This window comes from Gadus macrocephalus, chromosome 23 (genome assembly GCF_031168955.1).
Source record: "Gadus macrocephalus chromosome 23, ASM3116895v1".
Classification (NCBI taxonomy): Eukaryota; Metazoa; Chordata; class Actinopteri; order Gadiformes; family Gadidae; genus Gadus; species Gadus macrocephalus.
The window spans coordinates 12,599,358-12,618,274 of record NC_082404.1 but is presented as its reverse complement, the minus strand read 5'-3'; the positions used below and the strand labels follow the sequence as shown (position 1 = coordinate 12,618,274).

Here is an 18,917-nt window from a genome sequence, read left to right as displayed (position 1 = left end):
CCATGAGGACATCCTCCGGATAGAATTGCATTTGAAAACAATGTCACTACAGTTAAACTCCAAGCCACATCTCGTATTGCTGTACTTTTAATTCATGTGTCAACTACTATATAAGATATCTACCGAAGCTAGTAGGAGGTCTATGCATTCATCCACGGGGGTCCGATCCCAGTCCTTGTTTGGCTTGTTACAAAACTCTTCTGGAGTCTCAAACAACATATGTGATAAATAGAAAATATAGGCACCAGTTCCCTACCAGTTTACTGGCTCCCCCTGAGTGGGGAGCCCGTAAATGTCACGGTAACTTTGTCATTTTACTCTGTTGCCAGCTGCTTTATCAGACCCGAGGAACAGTAAACACATTTTATCTCTAAATGTCCCCCCCAATACTAAATCAACAGCCGGTCACACTGTCGCCTTAACCATCAGAACACTGCATACGATTTGAGTCGTGGTTGTTTTATCTGCTGATGTCTGGCAGACTTATAGAAGTTAAGATGTCTGACAAGATTAGTGTGTACAGTGGTACTCCCGGTCGACAATAAGGGACGCGACAAAACCATGAGGACCCTATTTGGAAATATAACTGGATAGTAGTTTGCGTGAACGCATTCACTTAAAAAATCTAATTTAGAAAGATTCGATCAAATTGCGTTGCAACCAATGCATGATTAATTAGATCAGAACTTGTTTATCGCCCATAACTAAAGTCTCCTAGTCATTCAACTGGGTCATCATTCAGCTACTCCCTAAGTTTTGGGGTTGTGGTTCTTTGCTGGAGAGCATAGTCATTGAGAGAGGGGTGGCTCCAGAGAGATCCTGTGTAAAGAAAAATAATCTGCATGTTGTTATGAAAGCTATCTATACATGCCTTTAGGTGTGTATAGACACAAGCACAGGTTAAACTTTAAAGGGACAACATGGAAGAATAAGAGATTTCTTCTCAATACTGACACCTTTGACCGGTAATTGAACTGCAGCCTGCTCGGGCTGGCACAATGAAATCACTGCCAGCCAAAGTACTGTGTGGCCATAAATGTACATATTTAGTACAAGTACTTTACTTACTTTCTCAGATGTGCTTATGAGACAGCCAGAAGTTATACTAAACATAACAAATCACATGACCATGATCAAAATAAGTGGTTCCAATGGAGACAGCCCTCCCCGGGCACAAACCCGGGTCGCTGGAGTGGAAAGCCAACATCTCTCGCTGCTGTGCACCCAAGACATCTGTTTGGAGGTATTCGGAAATTATGTGACATTACTATTCACACAACATGGAAATAAGGGGTCAGGAGTAGGAGCCAACAAGTCGATCATTATCCACTGAACACCTGCTTTGATCTGTTCAGAGGTCAGTGGCGACTGGTCATAGGGGCAAGTCGGGCTCGGCCCCACCTACTCTCACAAGACAAAAAGAAAAGAAAATTAAAATTAAAAAATATAGTATATATTTTTTTATATATATATATATATATATATATAAGCAACTGTCCCATATTTCTAACTGCATTTGAAGTAGACATTGAGACACACAAAAAATGGACGCTATAGGACAGTGATCATCATTTGTCTCAATATCAGAATAACAAATAGCAAATAGCAATGGCACATGGAATGGACATGATGTAGGTCTGTATATGCAGTGTAAGCTTGTCCAGGCCCTGCAAGTCAGGGCCTGGACCTCCTGTCAGAGGTTATACTTTTCATGTGACATAGTTTATTAGCCAAATCTCATCAGTATCGTTTCCAAGGAGATCGCCAGGACTTGAACCCAGTGCCATCCGCTGTGACGTTTGAAACCGCCATAGCCTTGTTTGTATATTTTTTCCCCCAGAGCAAAGCATTAGGTTAGAGATGTTTAAATGTAGCTGCAACGTAAATGATGGTTACGGTAGGTAGGTTCAGGGTTATAAGCCCCACGCATATATGATGTGTGGAGCTGCATTAGAATCGGACCAATGAGAATGTGTTTACATCGGATACGTCAGGGAGTACTTTTTTTTGTGGGGGGGGGGGGGGGGTCTTTGCTGGGCGAACACAGCGATACGGGGTCAAGCAAGGAGACCAGCGTGTCTGTTTTGATGAAGGGCTTCTCTGGGTATAGCCCGACACAATTATGGCCAAGGCAACCTGGATGAGCGCGGGGTAACTTTAACTGACACGACACCTGGAAGCCAGGCCTCCACCAAGCTAAATATATGCAGCAACACCTGGTCCAGTCTGTGCGATGTGATTGTGTGTGTGTGTGTGCGTGCGTGTGAGTGGGAAGGGAGACGGAGGAGAGGAGGCGGGAGTGGGCTGACAGATCTGGGGGACACCAGTCTGCTTGGTTCTCCAAAGGCACACCTGAGCCCTGTGTCTTTCAGCCTTTTAGTACACAACGAAAAGTCATAATGGCTCGTTATTGGACTCATGGAGTGGAGTACTTTGAACATGTTTTAATCATCTGATATAGGGTGTCACCTAGAAAATATAGAAGATATGTGGAACATTTTGCCAATGTTGGCTTACTTTTAAGTTGCATGTGGTTGGCGACGGCGTCTTGATCCCCAAAAACAATCCATGAATTATTTTCCATCAAGTCAAACAATGGAGAATTTGTATCATATGAGGAGCTTGCCAGCAAATCTCCAAAAAACACTGAATCATTTAAACGCAGAGTGCATGAAATTAATAGCATGTGATTATAGCACTGAAGTCCCAAGGTGTCTTTTCACGACACATTGTTCAATGATGACACAATTTCGTTATTTCAGGATATATCTTTAATAACTAAGAGAACCATTCCTAACACTTAAGTCAATTCAATGACTTTTGAATTATGTTTTTACAATTGAGCAAATAACTCAAGTGAATAACCGAGCAAACACAATAAAACTTCCTTTACATTTTTTTCTTTTCTTTTATTTAACCCCAAAAAAAATATGTCCTAGGGCTATGCGAAATAACATCTTTCCATTTTTTGGAAACCTGATAATTTGTGTTACAATTAACGACACTTCAGTGTAAGGGGGTTGGGTGATTAAGTAAAATGTGTGCATGTCTAAGGACTTGGTGAATGAAATCTAGAGGAAAAGGTCAAATGGAATGCTTGTCAGAGGCAACCAAGGCTTAATGTTGGTTCATGCTGCCATTTCGGTCCCCCATAGTATCCTGTATGGTCAATATATCAATATGACAATCTGATTAGTGTTGGATTATATTTAAATTTAGTGGTTGATTTTTCTCATCAGGAAAATGTTGTCTGAAAATACTTTGACGGTTAAAAATAATTCCCTTATCCCAAGGATGGGTTGGGAGGTTTGCTTTGATTGACTGGTTTGGAGTTTATCTTGTGTGGCCTGCACATTTCTAGGGTTTGGACCCTCACCCCTCTTTTACACAAAGATCTCGGATCAACTTCCAGTCTCAAATCACCCCCCTGTCGAAGCTGTAGCTGTCAATCTGGCCCGTCACTTTGGCGTATGAACCGCACAGCACTTCAAAAAAAAAACTTAATTGAGAAATAGTGCAAGTGAGTGCACTTAGCATGCACAAATATGGGGATCAACACCTCAGTTTAAATCAGTATCACATGGCAAAAAAAAAGATCCCAATTTATTATCTTGTGTAATTATTTTTAAGATTGCCATTTGTTTTCTTCTTCTGAGGGAACCAAAAAGAAGCAGAGATCTGTGCCTGGTTGGGGGGGGGGGGGGGGGGGGGGGGGGGGGGGCTGTGCACGCCCTCGGTCGGTTTCCGGGGTGAAAAGGCTGGCTGGTGGAATTAGCTTAGCCGCTAATGTCCTGGGCTGCCGCGGCGCTAGCTCACTTGCGGGGCTGGTGGATTTGCTGGTTTTGCTGGTGGCTGGGGGGCATCTTGGGGAGTGCGGGCTGGGGCTTCTGGTGGGCTACCTGGGCAGCTGCCGGGGTGAAGTCCCTGTCACCCTAGGCGGAGAAACACAATCACAGTTTGACGGTTGGAAGAAGCCGATCAAAAAAACCTAAACCAAAAACCAAAACCAAAAAAAAGCGGGCGGGGTAAATCCAACAGCACAGAAAGCTAAAAGGTCATTTTTTTGTGTGCTGATTCCCTACAGAGCATTCGCTGCAAGCTGAATTTCCAGCCACCGAAGAGCTGTAAGCAAAGGGGACCTCTCATGCTTTTCATGCTGGAACTGCAAATCGGCATGTATGACGTTGAATAGAGAATACACAAGTAGATTTACTTTAATTGATTTCATTCCAAGAGTTAAATAGGACCAGCGGCTAGAGAGGCAAGCTCTCAAAATCGAAAATGAGGGACCCCTGGAATGTGAATGAACATCTAAAGAGTGTTTAAAGAGTACATATTGTAGTCGGCTAAATCAGGTCCAACACTGGCTTAAAACATTCATGGGAAATGCTTTTCCCAGCATGCCGGTGCGTGCAATGTAATCTCTTTTGTTTTTATCCTATTTAATTGTGCACATGCCCTTGCCGGTCCTAGTCTAAAGTCTGTTATCTAATCGCAAAACAACAGCAATGACCTGAAAATTGCGCTAATGGGAGTGCACGATGGAGCCTGGAAAACACGACCCCTGCCCCTAATCTACCATACACAACTAAAATCAATAAAAAATACATTAGAAAATCAGACATTGCATCAAAAAACTGAGTAAAAGCCTTCTTTTCATTCAGATTGCCTTTTTGTGTGTTTCTAACCTGGCTTCCTGAACCTTTTCATCTTTTATTTGCGTTTCTTTGGTGGGTTTTTTCGTCATAAATGTGAATAACACGCACAAAATTGTGCTAAACACAAATATATTAGAATTGTACAACCAATAGGCTGGTATGGAGCTGACCTTTATTCGGCCTCTTTACTCCTTACTCTAAAAGCTTCTTGCCCGACTACTTGTATAGTCGTAAAAGGCCTAGGGAGTGAAGATTTGGCCACGCTATGCTGCATGCTGCAGAAGGGGAACATTATTTGGCTACGTGGCGACGTGTCAAAATATTTCCAATTTAACCAGTCGCGTACAAATCTTAATTTTTAGCAATATTAAAGCGATATTGTATAAACAGTGTGCTGTAATTTAAAAGTAACCCATTGCCCAAACCTGCCACCCACACACACACACACACGCTCTTAAAGGAAATAGGTCTTTTTTAGGAGGACCTATTCTGAAGTCTTTGTGTATTGACGGCCCTGAGCGCCGATCCTAGTGATAGAGGGAGTTAAATGGGACGGCTGAAGGGAAGATACGGGGGGGGGGGGGGGGGGGGCGGGAGACAGGGTGGCTGATAAACGGCCCGGCCATCAAACCCAAATCTTCCATTAACATTCCACCTGGCCCGGCACTCGACCGAGTGGGGCGCACACACACACACACACACACACACACACACACACACACACACACACACACACACACACACACACACACACACACACACACACACACACACACACACACACACACACACACACACACACACACACGAGAACCAGGTAAAACAAACACTACATTTCACATGCTCTGATCTACTTTCATTTATTTTTCTACAAGTTGAAGGTCAAAGTCTGGGCGTTATCAAGCGGAGTCAACATGCACCAAAGTACAGCCAAACATACTATTTTCCTCAAGTTTCCTCGTCGTAGCCCTATCAAAGCGAACCGGGCTGGGCAGGTTATTTCATAATTGTGCATATCGGCTGTCATCCACAAAGACGTCATAACCGCTATTTGTTATGGCAGATGTTTTTCTAAAATGTAGACTTTCGTCATCTGAGAAGGTCAACATTCTTGTCGTCTTCTTGGCAGGAATCAACCATTTTATTTGAAAGCTTGTTGATCATTTTACGGGAACAAGGCTATTTAATTGTATTTCATTCATTCAACCGTAGCAGTCGTTCCGATCTGTTTCATTGGATTTTCATAGCCCCATTTGTTTATCAATGTATATTTATTTGAAATATTTTGACATTTGAAATCTCTGTTCTGCTGAAATGGTAATGAGGAATTCATTTTTTTCTACTTTTTGCTCCCTTGTTTTTGCAAACCAACATATATTTATTTGATTTAATCCATGTCTCTAATTAAAAGCACATATTCATGTCTCTTTACAGGCAGTGTCGATTTGTATCATTTTGTTAATGTATTAATACACTAACAATACTAAAATACGCCTTAGGCCTACCGTTTTATTTCATAATTAATATCTAAGAATTAAGACATTTTGATGTTGGTCGGTTTGAATACAAGGGCGGCAATCGACCAGCAGCAAAAATCCCATCACCGTGACAACCCTATAACCATGCTCATTCGTCCACACAAACTGATTTTCACTCAATCCCACAGAACGACAGTTGCAGAAGGTTTGGGTCTTTCATGACAGTTTGGGCCGTCCCCTTCCACCGTCTCTTGGCGGCGTTGATTATTATTATTTGGGATCTGTCGCGAGACACTCTGGAAACCATTTAGGAAGTTATGATCCAGGAGCTGCCCAGAGCACATTGGCTCGGTAAAACCAAACTGAAATACCCCTTTTATGTCCCTCTGCCACTTCTCTCTGGCTCTTAAACACTGCCCTTGCGATTCTGTCCGTCTCACCTCTCTTCCCCCCCCTCCCCCCATTGGCCATTTCTCTCCATCTTCCTGCCCGTCGATTTTTGTGTGGGCGGTGTCATCCATTTCTCTCCTTGTGTCCCTTCCTGTGTGCCCATTTACAGACCTTTCCCTATGGAGGCCGGTGTCCCAGATTCTAACGTCCGCCGTGGCTCCTCGCTGCACAGATGAGTGTGTGCGAGTGTGTGTGAGATACTGTGTGTGTATGAGATACGCGTGTGTGCGGTCTGCATTGAGTGGGTCGTTACCTTTGTGACCACTCCAGAGACGATCACGGTGGGCTTTGGAGGACTGCACAGAGAGGGAGAGAGCGAGAGAGACGGGACATCCCGAAGGAAACCAGAGAAGAAGAGAGGGAAGACAAAAAAAAAAGAAAACATTATGAATCACTTATAATGCAATACAATATTGTTTTTTTCGTGACCCCATAACCACAACACAGACTTCATGCAGGTGGCGTGCCGATGTGTTTCAGTGTTTGCGAGTGCCGAGACAGCGCATGGGTCTTCTCTTATCTTTGAACCACATGTCCGGGCTAAGAGTCAAAAAAGAAACAAACAGTAAACAGTGAAACAAGGGTTGCAAGTCAAATACCCAGCTCACACCTCTCACAAAACATGAGGGGCCAACGCCGTCAACTGTCAGAACGCATACAGCCAGCGGCCTTACACACGCAACAGCTTCACGCAAACATGCTCGCGCACAAGCACGCACCCATGTAAATACACACAGAGGCTGACAGGACCTGCCAGCAGCATTAATAGCTTCCATTTATCGTCACTAAACACTGGAGCTCACATCCCTACGAATGGGGGAGCGAGGATAGCAGATAGGGAGGGAGGGAGGGAGGGAGAGAGAGGGGAAGGGAGGCGGAGAGGGCTAGAGAGATGGGGAGGCGTGGGGGGGGGGAAGGCAAATAGGACAAGTTGAAAGACGTGTGATGGACAGGGGGAATAAAAGATGAAAAGGGTCAGGAAGCCAGGTCAGAAAACACCAAGTCAGAGGTATAGGGTGATAAAGCGGTGGAGAGGAGGAATGAACAAAGGCGCACCTTCTTAATAACAGACTATTAGCGATGGGGTAGGACCAGGGAGGGAGGGAGGGAGGGAGAAAAGTAGGAAGGAATGAACTCACGCTAATAGGGAGTTGGAGAGGCAAGAGAAACCAGAGGTTCTGCACGACCTTGACATGACGAATGAGCACCGAGCAATTTTGTGACACTGAAACCCGGAGGCAAGAGAAGTTAAAAAATAAATAAATGCACGGATGCGGCGGCCACCTTGAAAACTCTGCTCAAAGGCACCCAGCCAGAATGTTTAGAGAGTTAGCAGAAACGTTTAAAACAATCATTTAGTGGATTACTGTTCATAATTTAATCAACACATAAGCATGGCACGCACTAGATAAGTACCATCTGGGTGTACCGTCTTTAAAAAAAAAAAAATGTAGGAGCCTCCCCCACCCCCAGCCCCCAAACATTTAAAGACATCACACAGATGGTAACAAAAGGAAAAAAAAAAATGCACCAGTTCTAAATCCCAGGAGGGAAAAAAAAGCCACAGCCTCCACACTTTACCGCCTCTGCCTCTTCCCATGACATGTGAGAAAGTGTCGAGTCATTCTGCATCATACCACCAACGCTGCAGTGCCACGTATAATCCTGCTCATTTTAGTTTGGAAACGAGAACGGGGAAGGGCAGGCTGAACACTCGAGCCTAGGCTGACGTTGCACCATGTTACACTAGCCCAAGTATCGAGACGCCTCGTCACACTAGCCTATGTAGCTGTTCAACTAGGCTACACGTTTGTTTAACTAAGAAGGTGTTGCACTCAAGACTGCCTGTATGTTGGACACGCGTACGTTACACTAGCCTATGTGTGCTCAACTAGACTACATGTTTGTTGTAGTAGACGAGTGTTTCCCAAACTTTGAACAGTCATGCATCGCCTGTGACAAAGTTCACAACGGTGGTGTATATCCCAGCCAATATTTTCCAGGGTTATGCTTTCAAAGACATTAATAAATATGCCGGTTCTCACCCAACCTAACGTTACTGACTAAGGAGGTAAACCTTCAGCCGACTTTTAGACAAAACGTCCCTGTTGTCATGGCAACGTTCATCAACGACCAAGAACAAGCTGTGTCGATCTCTGAGTGCGTAAGAGGAAGACGAGTGTTCTTGCACTGGGCTGCATACATTTATTTTTGGTACTGAGACTTCAGTCACTTTGACAACCTCTGCACTGGACTATTCATTTTTACTAGACTACACGTCACTAGACATTATCTTTCAGCCAGCGTTGCTCTGGCCTTACCCGGGGCTCTAGTTGGCTTGCGTTTAGGGTGTTGACCATGAATGTGTTGCACTTGAAAGAGGTACAAAAAAACCTCAAAACCCCCCCCCACACACACACACACCGAACACACACACACACACACACGATGGGAAATATTAAGTCACAAAGTCACATGAGGGATTAACAAACATGCTACAAAGCTACAAAGTCTGAACTTGAGAATTAATAAATGAATCCCTTAGTGTGATCTGTAAAAAAAAAAAGGGGGAACTATATTGAGAGGATGCAGTCTCCTCTACAGACAGACTATGAATCAGGTGGATGGGTGTACATGACCTCACACAAAAAAGAGCTGGGCGATAACAAATGGGTACGTAAAAGGGAGTCAGAACGAGTGACAACGTGAATGCATTACAAGAAAAATAGCACGCGATAATCGTATGCGGTTGAGCCTATAGCACACTGGCCTAAACGATAACCATTAATCAGGCAAACAATAATCCAACCAGGAGTCCGCCACATGATCACAGAACAATGTGAACGCATATGCGGAAAGGAGAAAGGCAGACGGATAGAGAGAGAGAGAGAGAGGAAGCTGGAGAGAGAGGGAGGGAGGCAGAGCGAGAGAGAGGGAAAAAGTTGGACATTTTGTTTTAACGTGGTTCCAGTGGCTGAGAGCCAGGAGCGATCCGCAGAGACGGCTACCTCCTGCAGGGGGCAGTGGAGAGCTTTGCAGCTCAATTTCAGGAGGGAGGACGCTTTGGGAGGAAATGAGAGGAGGCGGTGCATGGAAGCATGTATATAAATCCTGGAGTGGATACTTAAATGTTAAGGACAACACAATACCACCAGGGCTTCTTTTTTTTTTACAGCAAGTCTATTTTCACTTCCCTATGCCACTCCTCGTGGACTAACCAACACCCCTGCCCCCCCCCCCCCCACACACACACCCTTCCATGCACCCAGCCTCCCCCCACCCATTTCTCCGCCTCAGCGGAGCAGAAAGTTTGATGCCGTGGGCGAGGTGGCAGTTGCCATAGAAACAGTAGCATGTTGCCTCTCTTTTTTTTTTTTCTTCTCTGCTGATTGATTTCAGAGCGATCCTGCGTTATTAATATTAATAGTATCATTATTGAAGTCACACACACACTCCCCCACACACACACACACACGTGACTGCAAATCCCTGAGCTAGTCAAGAGGAAACATGTCACACTGGTGGGATGGCCACACCCATGGCAAGGTTTCAATACTGGGCCTTTTCTTACTTATTTACTTACTTTTCTTAATACTTTCTGCTCTCCTCCGATTTAGAGTGGAGTGTGTTCAGAGCCTTGAGTACAATACCCATATGCAAAATTGATAGGTTGTTTAGTCAATGACAAAAATAAGTGAACATATAGACTTTGTTTTTGTCTATGCCAGTCTTTTGGTATGTGCTGTATGTTTGTATACAATTCTTCTATTTTCTCTGTCTGTCTCTCTCTGTCTCTCCCTCTCTGAATGCAGCATCTGCAATAACTCACACCTCACTAAAAAACTCTCATGGGGAGGGTGACGACATTAGGGTTGCAGACGAAAACACCACAAACGTACACCCAAGCTCCCTAGATATACCATCGATAAAGATCAACTCTTAATTGTCCCATTTCGACCGCTATCATACAATTCAGTGACCTTGACACTGTCCATTAATAAGAAATAAAAATGAGGCCAATAAAACAGAACAACACAGCCAAGGAACATTACCGACCAGATGTGCTTGCAGCAGTCGAACGCACCAAGGAACGCCTCAAATGTGGCCGTTCATGCAGACAACAACACAGTCAGATGAGCCTCTTCAGGTTATTGGGGTAATTACGCAGTAATTATGTCATTCACCACATTAGCGGTACACATGTTCACGCTGCAAGACTGGGAGCCGTTGCCAACACTGCAGTGGGAGCAGACCAATGGTGAACGCTCCACACAAATACTTGCTTGGTTTAGGAGAGAGAGAGAGAGAGAGAGAGCGAGAGAGAGAGAGAGAGAGAGAGAGATTTCTTTTTAATTAATCCAAAAGTGAGTGGGGGGAGAGATCGGTCTTGGTGTCTTATTTATTCTGATACCCATGTGTGTGTGTGGGTTTAGTTTGGGCTTCACCTGGTGGTCTCATACTCTTCCTCGTCCTTTTCGTCTTTGGGCACAGGCTCCGGGACTACGGCTGACTGGTGCTTCTGGACTATCCTCATGCCTCCTGCCTTCACTGGAAGACACAAACACACAAAAACAAAAACACACAAGTAAGCAAGTTTATATTACATGCACATTGACTTCTTAGTCACTGATTGACACGTTTATATAAACACAGACTGTAATGAATGGTTTCCCAAGTACCCAATGATTACAATCCAGATATATATGTGATAACATATATATCTGATATCTTAGTTAACCTAGTTTAAAAAATAATTTCTATCAGACATGGCAAATAATTATTACGTTGGAGCATTCAAATATTCTGATATAATTTAAATGATGAACGATAAACGACTTATTGTAGCAACATCAACAGCGAAAATATTTTTTTCTGAATGTCTCTGGAAATAATGGTTATTCATTTGCGTGAGGGGATAGCTGCTTGCACCTATGCAGACATAGTAACGTGAGGGTGCAGAGGGTCAGTTGTTATCTCGCTGTGGCGGCCCATTTCATACGTCCACGTACACCTTACCAGATTTTTATTAGGTTTATTTGGACGTCCGAAAGTCCTTGTTAGAAAGTCCCACTCCATTTAATGAAACGGTTAAGCACGCAATTCAAAAGCCTTCACTTACGCGTTCATGCAATAAACCTGTTTTTAACAACGACTGGCCAATAATTTCACTGCAGCCTTGCGACATCACTTAAAGTCAGGAAGTGTTAAAATAGGCTACGATACGGTATTCTTTCGTTGGCAGTAGAGGGTTTTCATCTACAGATGGAACAGACGCGAATGCACAAAACATCACATGGCGTTACAATATGGGCCAGACAGCACAAAAACAAAGGCCTTGACGTATAGGGGCTGCAGAAAGAAAACAGATTGTTCACATCCCCGTCATTACCTGCAGGAAGATGTCCAGCTTTGGTCTCGATCTTCTCTTTGGGTGGGGACGACATGTCTCCTTTGTAGCCGGCAGCACGAGAAGAAATTGAACTGTTTAGGAAATAAATCGCTGGTTTATTCGGGTCAGAATGTAGGACTACACTTCAACCAGGATCGTCAACGTGGCTTTTTCCTGATTATTGTTTGGAAACCGTACGTGATGACGTCAGAAAGCCGTAAGATGCGGAGTGACATCATTTAGAGGCAAAAGAGGGCGGGGTTCGAATCTATCCAGTCATCGTGCTGGAAACGAAAGTCCATTCTTGATATTTCTATTTAATAAAACGATTAATAAAGCGGATTAGTAATAAGGAAATCTAGGGCTTCGTAGAAAGAAAAAGCATGATATATTTAGGGGTAAAATTTAATTATTGATGATTAGGTGACCGAGCACAATGTTCCTACAATTTGGCAGTGATATTCACATGTTTGAATAATAGTGACAGACGATGACTGCGAGTTCTAATGCAATGGGATGTGCCAGCCAACATTATTAATTAAACACTAAATATTAGGGTATTGTCTATATCTTCTTAATATACTTCATACATAAAATAATAGACAGTATATTGCAATGCACTTAATGTCTCTCTCTCTCTCGCTCTCTCTCTCTCTCTCTCTCTCTCTCTCTCTCTCTCTCTCTCTCTCTCACTCTCTCTCTCCCTGTTTATCTTTCGCCTTTGCTCTCTCTCTCTCTCTCTCTCTCTCTCTCTCTCTCTCTCTCTCTCTCTCTCTCTCTCTCTCTCTCTCTCTCTCTCTCTCTCTCTGTCTATCTTTCGCTCTCGCGCTCTCTCTCTCTCTCTCTCTCTCTCTCTCTCTCTCTCTCTCTCTCTCTGTCTATCTTTCGCTCTCGCTCTCTCTCTCTCTTTCTCTCTCTAACACACACACACACGAACACACACACACACACACACACACACACACACACACACACACACACACACACACACACACACACACACACACACACACACACACACACACACACACACACACACACACACACACACACAGTGTGATGAGGCACAGGTTTATTGGGCAGTTGCAGGCTGTACCCAACATCACATTTGTCCGTACGCTGCTGCGTTAATGTTCTGTTCCTTCCCTGCGGGGGGGGGGGGGGGGGGGTGACTGCCAATCAAAAGGCCAGGGGCTCGCTGATAGGTCACGGTGCAGTCTCTGTAAGAAAAAGATGAATTGACGCTAATTGAAATGCAGTGTGGTTTGTCAATCTCATGCAAAGGCTTTGATTCATCACTGTTCAATCAAGGTCTGGAAATGAAGAGTATGAAGATTACCTCAGATATGATTCATATGTTTTCGGATGACCGCTCAGTAGTTTAGTGTTAGGAGAAAAGGATCTGGGCAAAACAAAAACAGAGACAGGGATGGACTTTAGAATGTATTCATTGATTTTATAATCTAGTTCACATACTGTACCACTAAAATGGTGGAAGGAAAATGGTGATAATGTTATGTATTGTAATTTCAAATTCATGAATAAAAGGCAATGGTTGATGTTACACAGGGTTGTTTATTTTTTTCCCTGAAAAATATTATATTGTTTAGACCTATATAGAGAAAGTATCAGGAAGTTAATGACCACAAATGAGAAACATAAACAAATCAAATCAAGTTAAAATATTAACAGTCATGCATAAACTGTGCTGATTGCTGTTTCCTATAAGTGCCTCTCCCTTGGATGCAGTGAGAAGAAACATTCCTTGATCACGATTCATTAGATTTTATCCTTGGGGCTAGAATCACGTGAGACAACAAGCCTTGTCAAATCCTTTTTCTCGAGATGTCACAGCCTAAATCGTCCATCTTAGCTCCTGATAGAATCCTCACCTACTTGGTACAGGTTTAACACACACACATGGGACTGTAGTTCAAATTCAGTTTCATGGCCTCGATGATATCTCTATTGCAAATAAATAGGCATCGCTTCAGCTGTTTGTGCTGATAGATATCTCCCTTGTTACCCCCTATGTTCTATTCGATACATTTCAACAGTGTTACCCCTTATGGGTTTCTCATGACGACAGATAAAAAACGACAGTGTTACCCTTTACGTTTCATTTAATAAAAACGACAGTGTTACCCCTTATGTTTTTTTTCCTTGATGACTGATGAAAAACAACAGTGTTGCCCATTATATTTTATTTGACAAGGACAATTTTTCTTTTTTTCAAATATGTTTTTTTTCATGACGACCAATAAAATACGACTGTGTTACCCCTTATATTTTATTTGATAAAGACAACAGTGCCCTTATGTTTTTTTCATGACGACCAATAAAAAACAACAGTGTTACCCCTTATGTTTTTTTTCATGACGACCAAAGAAAAAACGACAGTGTCACCCCTCATGTTTCATTTGATAAAAACGACAGTTTTACCCCCTATGTTTTAATTGATAAATATCGACAGTGTTACCCCTTATGTTTTTTTTCATGACGACCAAAAAAAAACGACAGTGTGACTTACCCCTTATGTTTTTTTTCATGAAAACCAATAAAAAACAACGGTGTTATCCCTTACGGGTTTTTTCATGACGACCATAGAAAAACGACAGTGTCACCCCTCATGTTTCATTTGATAAAAAACGACAGTGTTACCCTACATGTTTTTTTTCATGACGACCAATAAAAAACAACAGTGTTACCCCTTGTTTTTTTTCGTGACGACCAATAAAAAACAACAGTGTTACCCCTTGTGTTTTTTTTCATGACGACCAATAAAAAACAACAGTGTTACCCCTTGTGTTTTTTTTCATGATGACCAATAAAAAACAACAGTGTTACCCCCTATGTTTTATTAGTTAAATATCGACATTCCAACAGGAGACAACAACCGGACTTGAACCGCGGTCTCCAGTGGTTTAGGCAGAGTGCACTCCACTGCACCACTGAGGCGATGACAATATACAATAATCAATCATCAATAAAGAGGATGTACATGACATTAAAATGTATGTGTGTATTTCTATTATTTCCCTTATGTTTTTTTTCATGACGACCAATAAAAAACGACAGTGTTACCCCCTATGTTTTATTTGATAAATATCAACAGTGTTACCCCTTATGTTTTTTTTCATGACGACCAATAAAAAACAACAGTGTTACCCCTTATGTTTTTATTCATGACGACCAATAAAAAAACAACAGTGTTACCCCTTATGTTTTTATTCATGACGACCAATAATTTTTTTTTTTTTCATGACGACCAATAAAAAAACAACAGTGTTACCCCTTACGTTTTTTTTCATGACGACCAATAAAAAACGACAGTGTTACCCCCTATGTTTTATTTGATAAATATCAACAGTGTTACCCCTTATGTTTTTTTTCATGACGACCAATAAAAAACAAGTGTTACCCCTTATGTTTTTTTTCATGACGACCAATAAAAAACGACAGTGTTACCCCCTATGTTTTATTTGATAAATATCAACAGTGTTACCCCTTATGTTTTTTTTCATGACGACCAATAAAAAACAAGTGTTACCCCTTATGTTTTGTGGCATCCCGCCACGTGGTCCCCGGCCTGGACGGGCCCGGGGTACCGTAGAGGACGGGGTGTACCACCCCCACCCACCAGCCGGCGAGAGAGAGCAGCCCTTTCGGCACCCCAATCAGGGTGATTGGGGGACACCTGGCCGAAAGCACGGGGGCCATTTTAAAAGGAGGCACAGCACAGCACAGCACGGGTCGGGAGCAGGAAGGAAGGGCTCGTGGCAAGGAGAGAGCCTAGAGGCCCACGGAGGCCCTAGAGACCGCGACTCCTTCGTTGTTTTGATTGAAGTGGATTGTTAATAAATGCCTGCAATGGCTTATCCAGCACACCAAAGTGTCGTTTGTCCGTGGAACCCGGCTCATTTGGGTAGCGGGTTACCACACTTGGTGGAGAATGCAGGCACGAAGATCCCACTACGACCCCCCGCAAGAGACGCTGCTGCCGCCGCAAGAGACGCTGCCGCCGCCGCAAGGGACGCCGCCGCCGCCGCAAGGGACGCCGCCGCCGCCGCAAGGGACGCCGCCGCCGCCGCAAGGGACGCCGCCGCCGCCGCAAGGGACGCCGCCGCCGCCGCAAGGGACGCCGCCGCCGCCGCAAGGGACGCCGCCGCAAGGGACGCCGCCGCCGCCGCAAGGGACGCCGCCGCCGCCGCAAGGGACGCCGCCGCCGCCGCAAGGGACGCCGTCGCCGCCGCAAGGGACGCCGCCGCCGCCGCAAGGGACGCCGCCGCCGCCGCAAGGGACGCCGCCGCCGCAGCGGGAGAGAAGGCCGCAGCGCGAGGCCGGGACGGGGCTGCGCCGCCGGCCGGCGCGGACGTGGGGACGGGTCGGCCCTGTATGCTGGCGACCTGCTGGGCGCAGGGAACCTCTGGTAGTCCGACCATCCCGGTGCGGGTGATGAACCAGGACACGCAGGCCCTCCTGGACACCGGCAGTGCGGTTACCCTCCTTCGCCCCGACCTGGCGGGTGGGAAGGCAGGGGAGCCGATGGAGGTGACCTGCGTCCACGGGGACACCCGGACCTACCCCACGTGTCACGTGGTTGTCCGCACCACACACGGTGTGTTTACGATCCGGGCGGGGATTGTCCCCCACCTACCGGTCCCTGTGGTAATCGGGAGGGACTGTCCGACTTTCCGCCGGTGGTGGGACCCGGTACTAGAGTCCCGGGGCAGGAGAGATGCGGTCGCCGCCGCGGCAGGAGAGGCAGCTGCCGCCGGCGCAGCTGCCGCCGGCGCGGCGGGAGACGAAGCGGCGGGAGACGAAGCGGCGGGAGACGAAGCGGCCGGAGATGACGCTGCCGGAGACGACGCTGCCGGAGACGACGCTGCCGGAGACGACGCTGCCGGAGACGACGCTGCCGGAGACGACGCTGCCGGAGACGACGCTGCCGGAGACGACGCTGCCGGAGACGACGCGGCCGGAGACGACGCGGCCGGAGACGACGCGGCCGGAGACGACGCGGCCGGAGACGACGCGGCCGGAGACGACGCGGCCGGAGACGACGCAAGGGACGCAGCCGGCGCCGCAGGAGACACCCGGCCCCGGCGAGACACCATCCTGGGCGGGTCCCTCGGCTACCTGGGGCTTGGACAAAGGGTGGAGGAGTGTGGCATCCCGCCACGTGGTCCCCGGCCTGGACGGGCCCGGGGTACCGTAGAGGACGGGGTGTACCACCCCCACCCACCAGCCGGCGAGAGAGAGCAGCCCTTTCGGCACCCCAATCAGGGTGATTGGGGGACACCTGGCCGAAAGCACGGGGGCCATTTTAAAAGGAGGCACAGCACAGCACAGCACGGGTCGGGAGCAGGAAGGAAGGGCTCGTGGCAAGGAGAGAGCCTAGAGGCCCACGGAGGCCCTAGAGACCGCGACTCCTTCGTTGTTTTGATTGAAGTGGATTGTTAATAAATGCCTGCAATGGCTTATCCAGCACACCAAAGTGTCGTTTGTCCGTGGAACCCGGCTCATTTGGGTAGCGGGTTACCACAGTTTTTATTCATGACGACCAATAAAAAAACAACAGTGTTACCCCTTACGTTTTTTTTCATGACGACCAATAAAAAATGACAGTGTTACCCCCTATGTTTTATTTGCTAAATAACAAGTGTTACCCCTTATGTTTTTTTTCATGACGACCAATAAAAAACAACAGTGTTACCCCTTATGTTTTTATTCATGACGACCAATAAAAAAACAACAGTGTTACCCACTATGTTTTATTTGATAAATATCGACAGTGTTACCCCTTATGTTTTTTTTCATGACGACCAATAAAAAACAACAGTGTTACCCCTTATGTTTTTTTTCATGACGACCGATAAAAAACAAGAGTTTTGTTTCATTTGATAAAAACGACATTGTTACCCCCTATGTTTTAATTGATAAATATCGACAGTGTTACCCATTGTGTTTTTTTTTCATGACGACCGATAAATAACGACATTATGTTTCATTTGATAAAAACGACAGTGTTACCCCTCATGTTTCATTTGATAAAAACGACAGTGTCACCCCTGTCAACGTTTTTGTGGGGATCCAAACATGAGCTGTTTAGAGTGATAACCTCCGAACATAACAATGCACCATCAAGACACCGGATAAAATCTTCACAAAGGTTATACTTGTCTTTATAATTCGCATGAAATAGAGACACGAGTCTTCGCACAGAAGACATCAACCGGACTTGAACCCCGGTCTCCAGGGGATTAGGCAGAGTGCACTCCACTGCACCACTGAGGCGATGACATTACATACTAATCAATCATCAATGAAGAGGATATACATGACATTAAAATGTGTGTATTTCTATTATTTTCCCTTATGTTTTTTTTCATGACGACCAATAAAAAACGACAGTGTTACCCCTATGTTTTTTTTCATAACGACCAATAAAAAACAACAGCTTTACCCTTTATGTTTTTTTCATAACCACCAATAAAAAACAACAGTGTTACCCCTTACGTTTTTTTTCATGACGACCAATAAAAACAACAGTGTTACCCCTTATGTTTTTTTTCATAACGACCAATAAAAAACAACAGCGTTACCCCTTATGTTTTTTTTCATGCCGACCAATAAAAAACAACAGTGTTACCCCTGATGTTTATTTTCGTGACGACCAATAAAAAACAACAGTGTTCCCCCTTATGTTTTTTTTCATGACGACCAATAAAAAACAACAGTGTTACCCCTTATGTTTTTATTCATGACGACCAATAAAAAAACAAGTGTTACCCCTTATGTTTTTTTCATGACGACCGATAAAAAACAAGAGTTTTGTTTCATTTGATAAAAACGACAGTGTTACCCCCTATGTTTTAATTGATAAATATCGACAGTGTTACACATTGTGTTTTTTTCATGACGACCGATAAAAAACGACAT

The 18,917-nt window shown here is 44.9% G+C and overlaps 1 protein-coding gene across 1 annotated transcript; it reads right to left on the bottom strand.

Annotated features, from left to right (window-relative positions):
* Nucleotides 1-2,748: 2,748 nt before the first annotated feature.
* Nucleotides 2,749-12,177, bottom strand: dap (death-associated protein). Its single transcript, XM_060044786.1, has 4 exons — nt 11,976-12,177; nt 11,032-11,134; nt 6,840-6,882; nt 2,749-3,932 (listed from the first exon to the last, which is right to left on the bottom strand). Exons 1-4 carry the CDS (start codon nt 12,028-12,030, stop codon nt 3,813-3,815), a joined length of 321 nt encoding a protein of 106 aa, XP_059900769.1. The 5' UTR covers nt 12,031-12,177; the 3' UTR covers nt 2,749-3,812.
* Between the last annotated feature and the right edge of the window lie 6,740 nt (nt 12,178-18,917).

What these genes read in the sequence shown, in the direction of transcription:
- dap (XM_060044786.1), bottom strand. Translation starts at nt 12,030, where the DNA reads ATGTCGTCCCCACCCAAAGAGAAGATCGAGACCAAAGCTGGACATCTT. An exon ending in AGCTGGACATCTTCCTGCAG is followed by an intron (nt 11,135 to 11,975) that starts GTAATGACGGGG and finishes TGTGTCTTCCAG; the next exon opens with TGAAGGCAGGAGGCATGAGG. An exon ending in TCTCTGGAGTGGTCACAAAG is followed by an intron (nt 3,933 to 6,839) that starts GTAACGACCCAC and finishes TTCTCCGCCTAG; the next exon opens with GGTGACAGGGACTTCACCCC.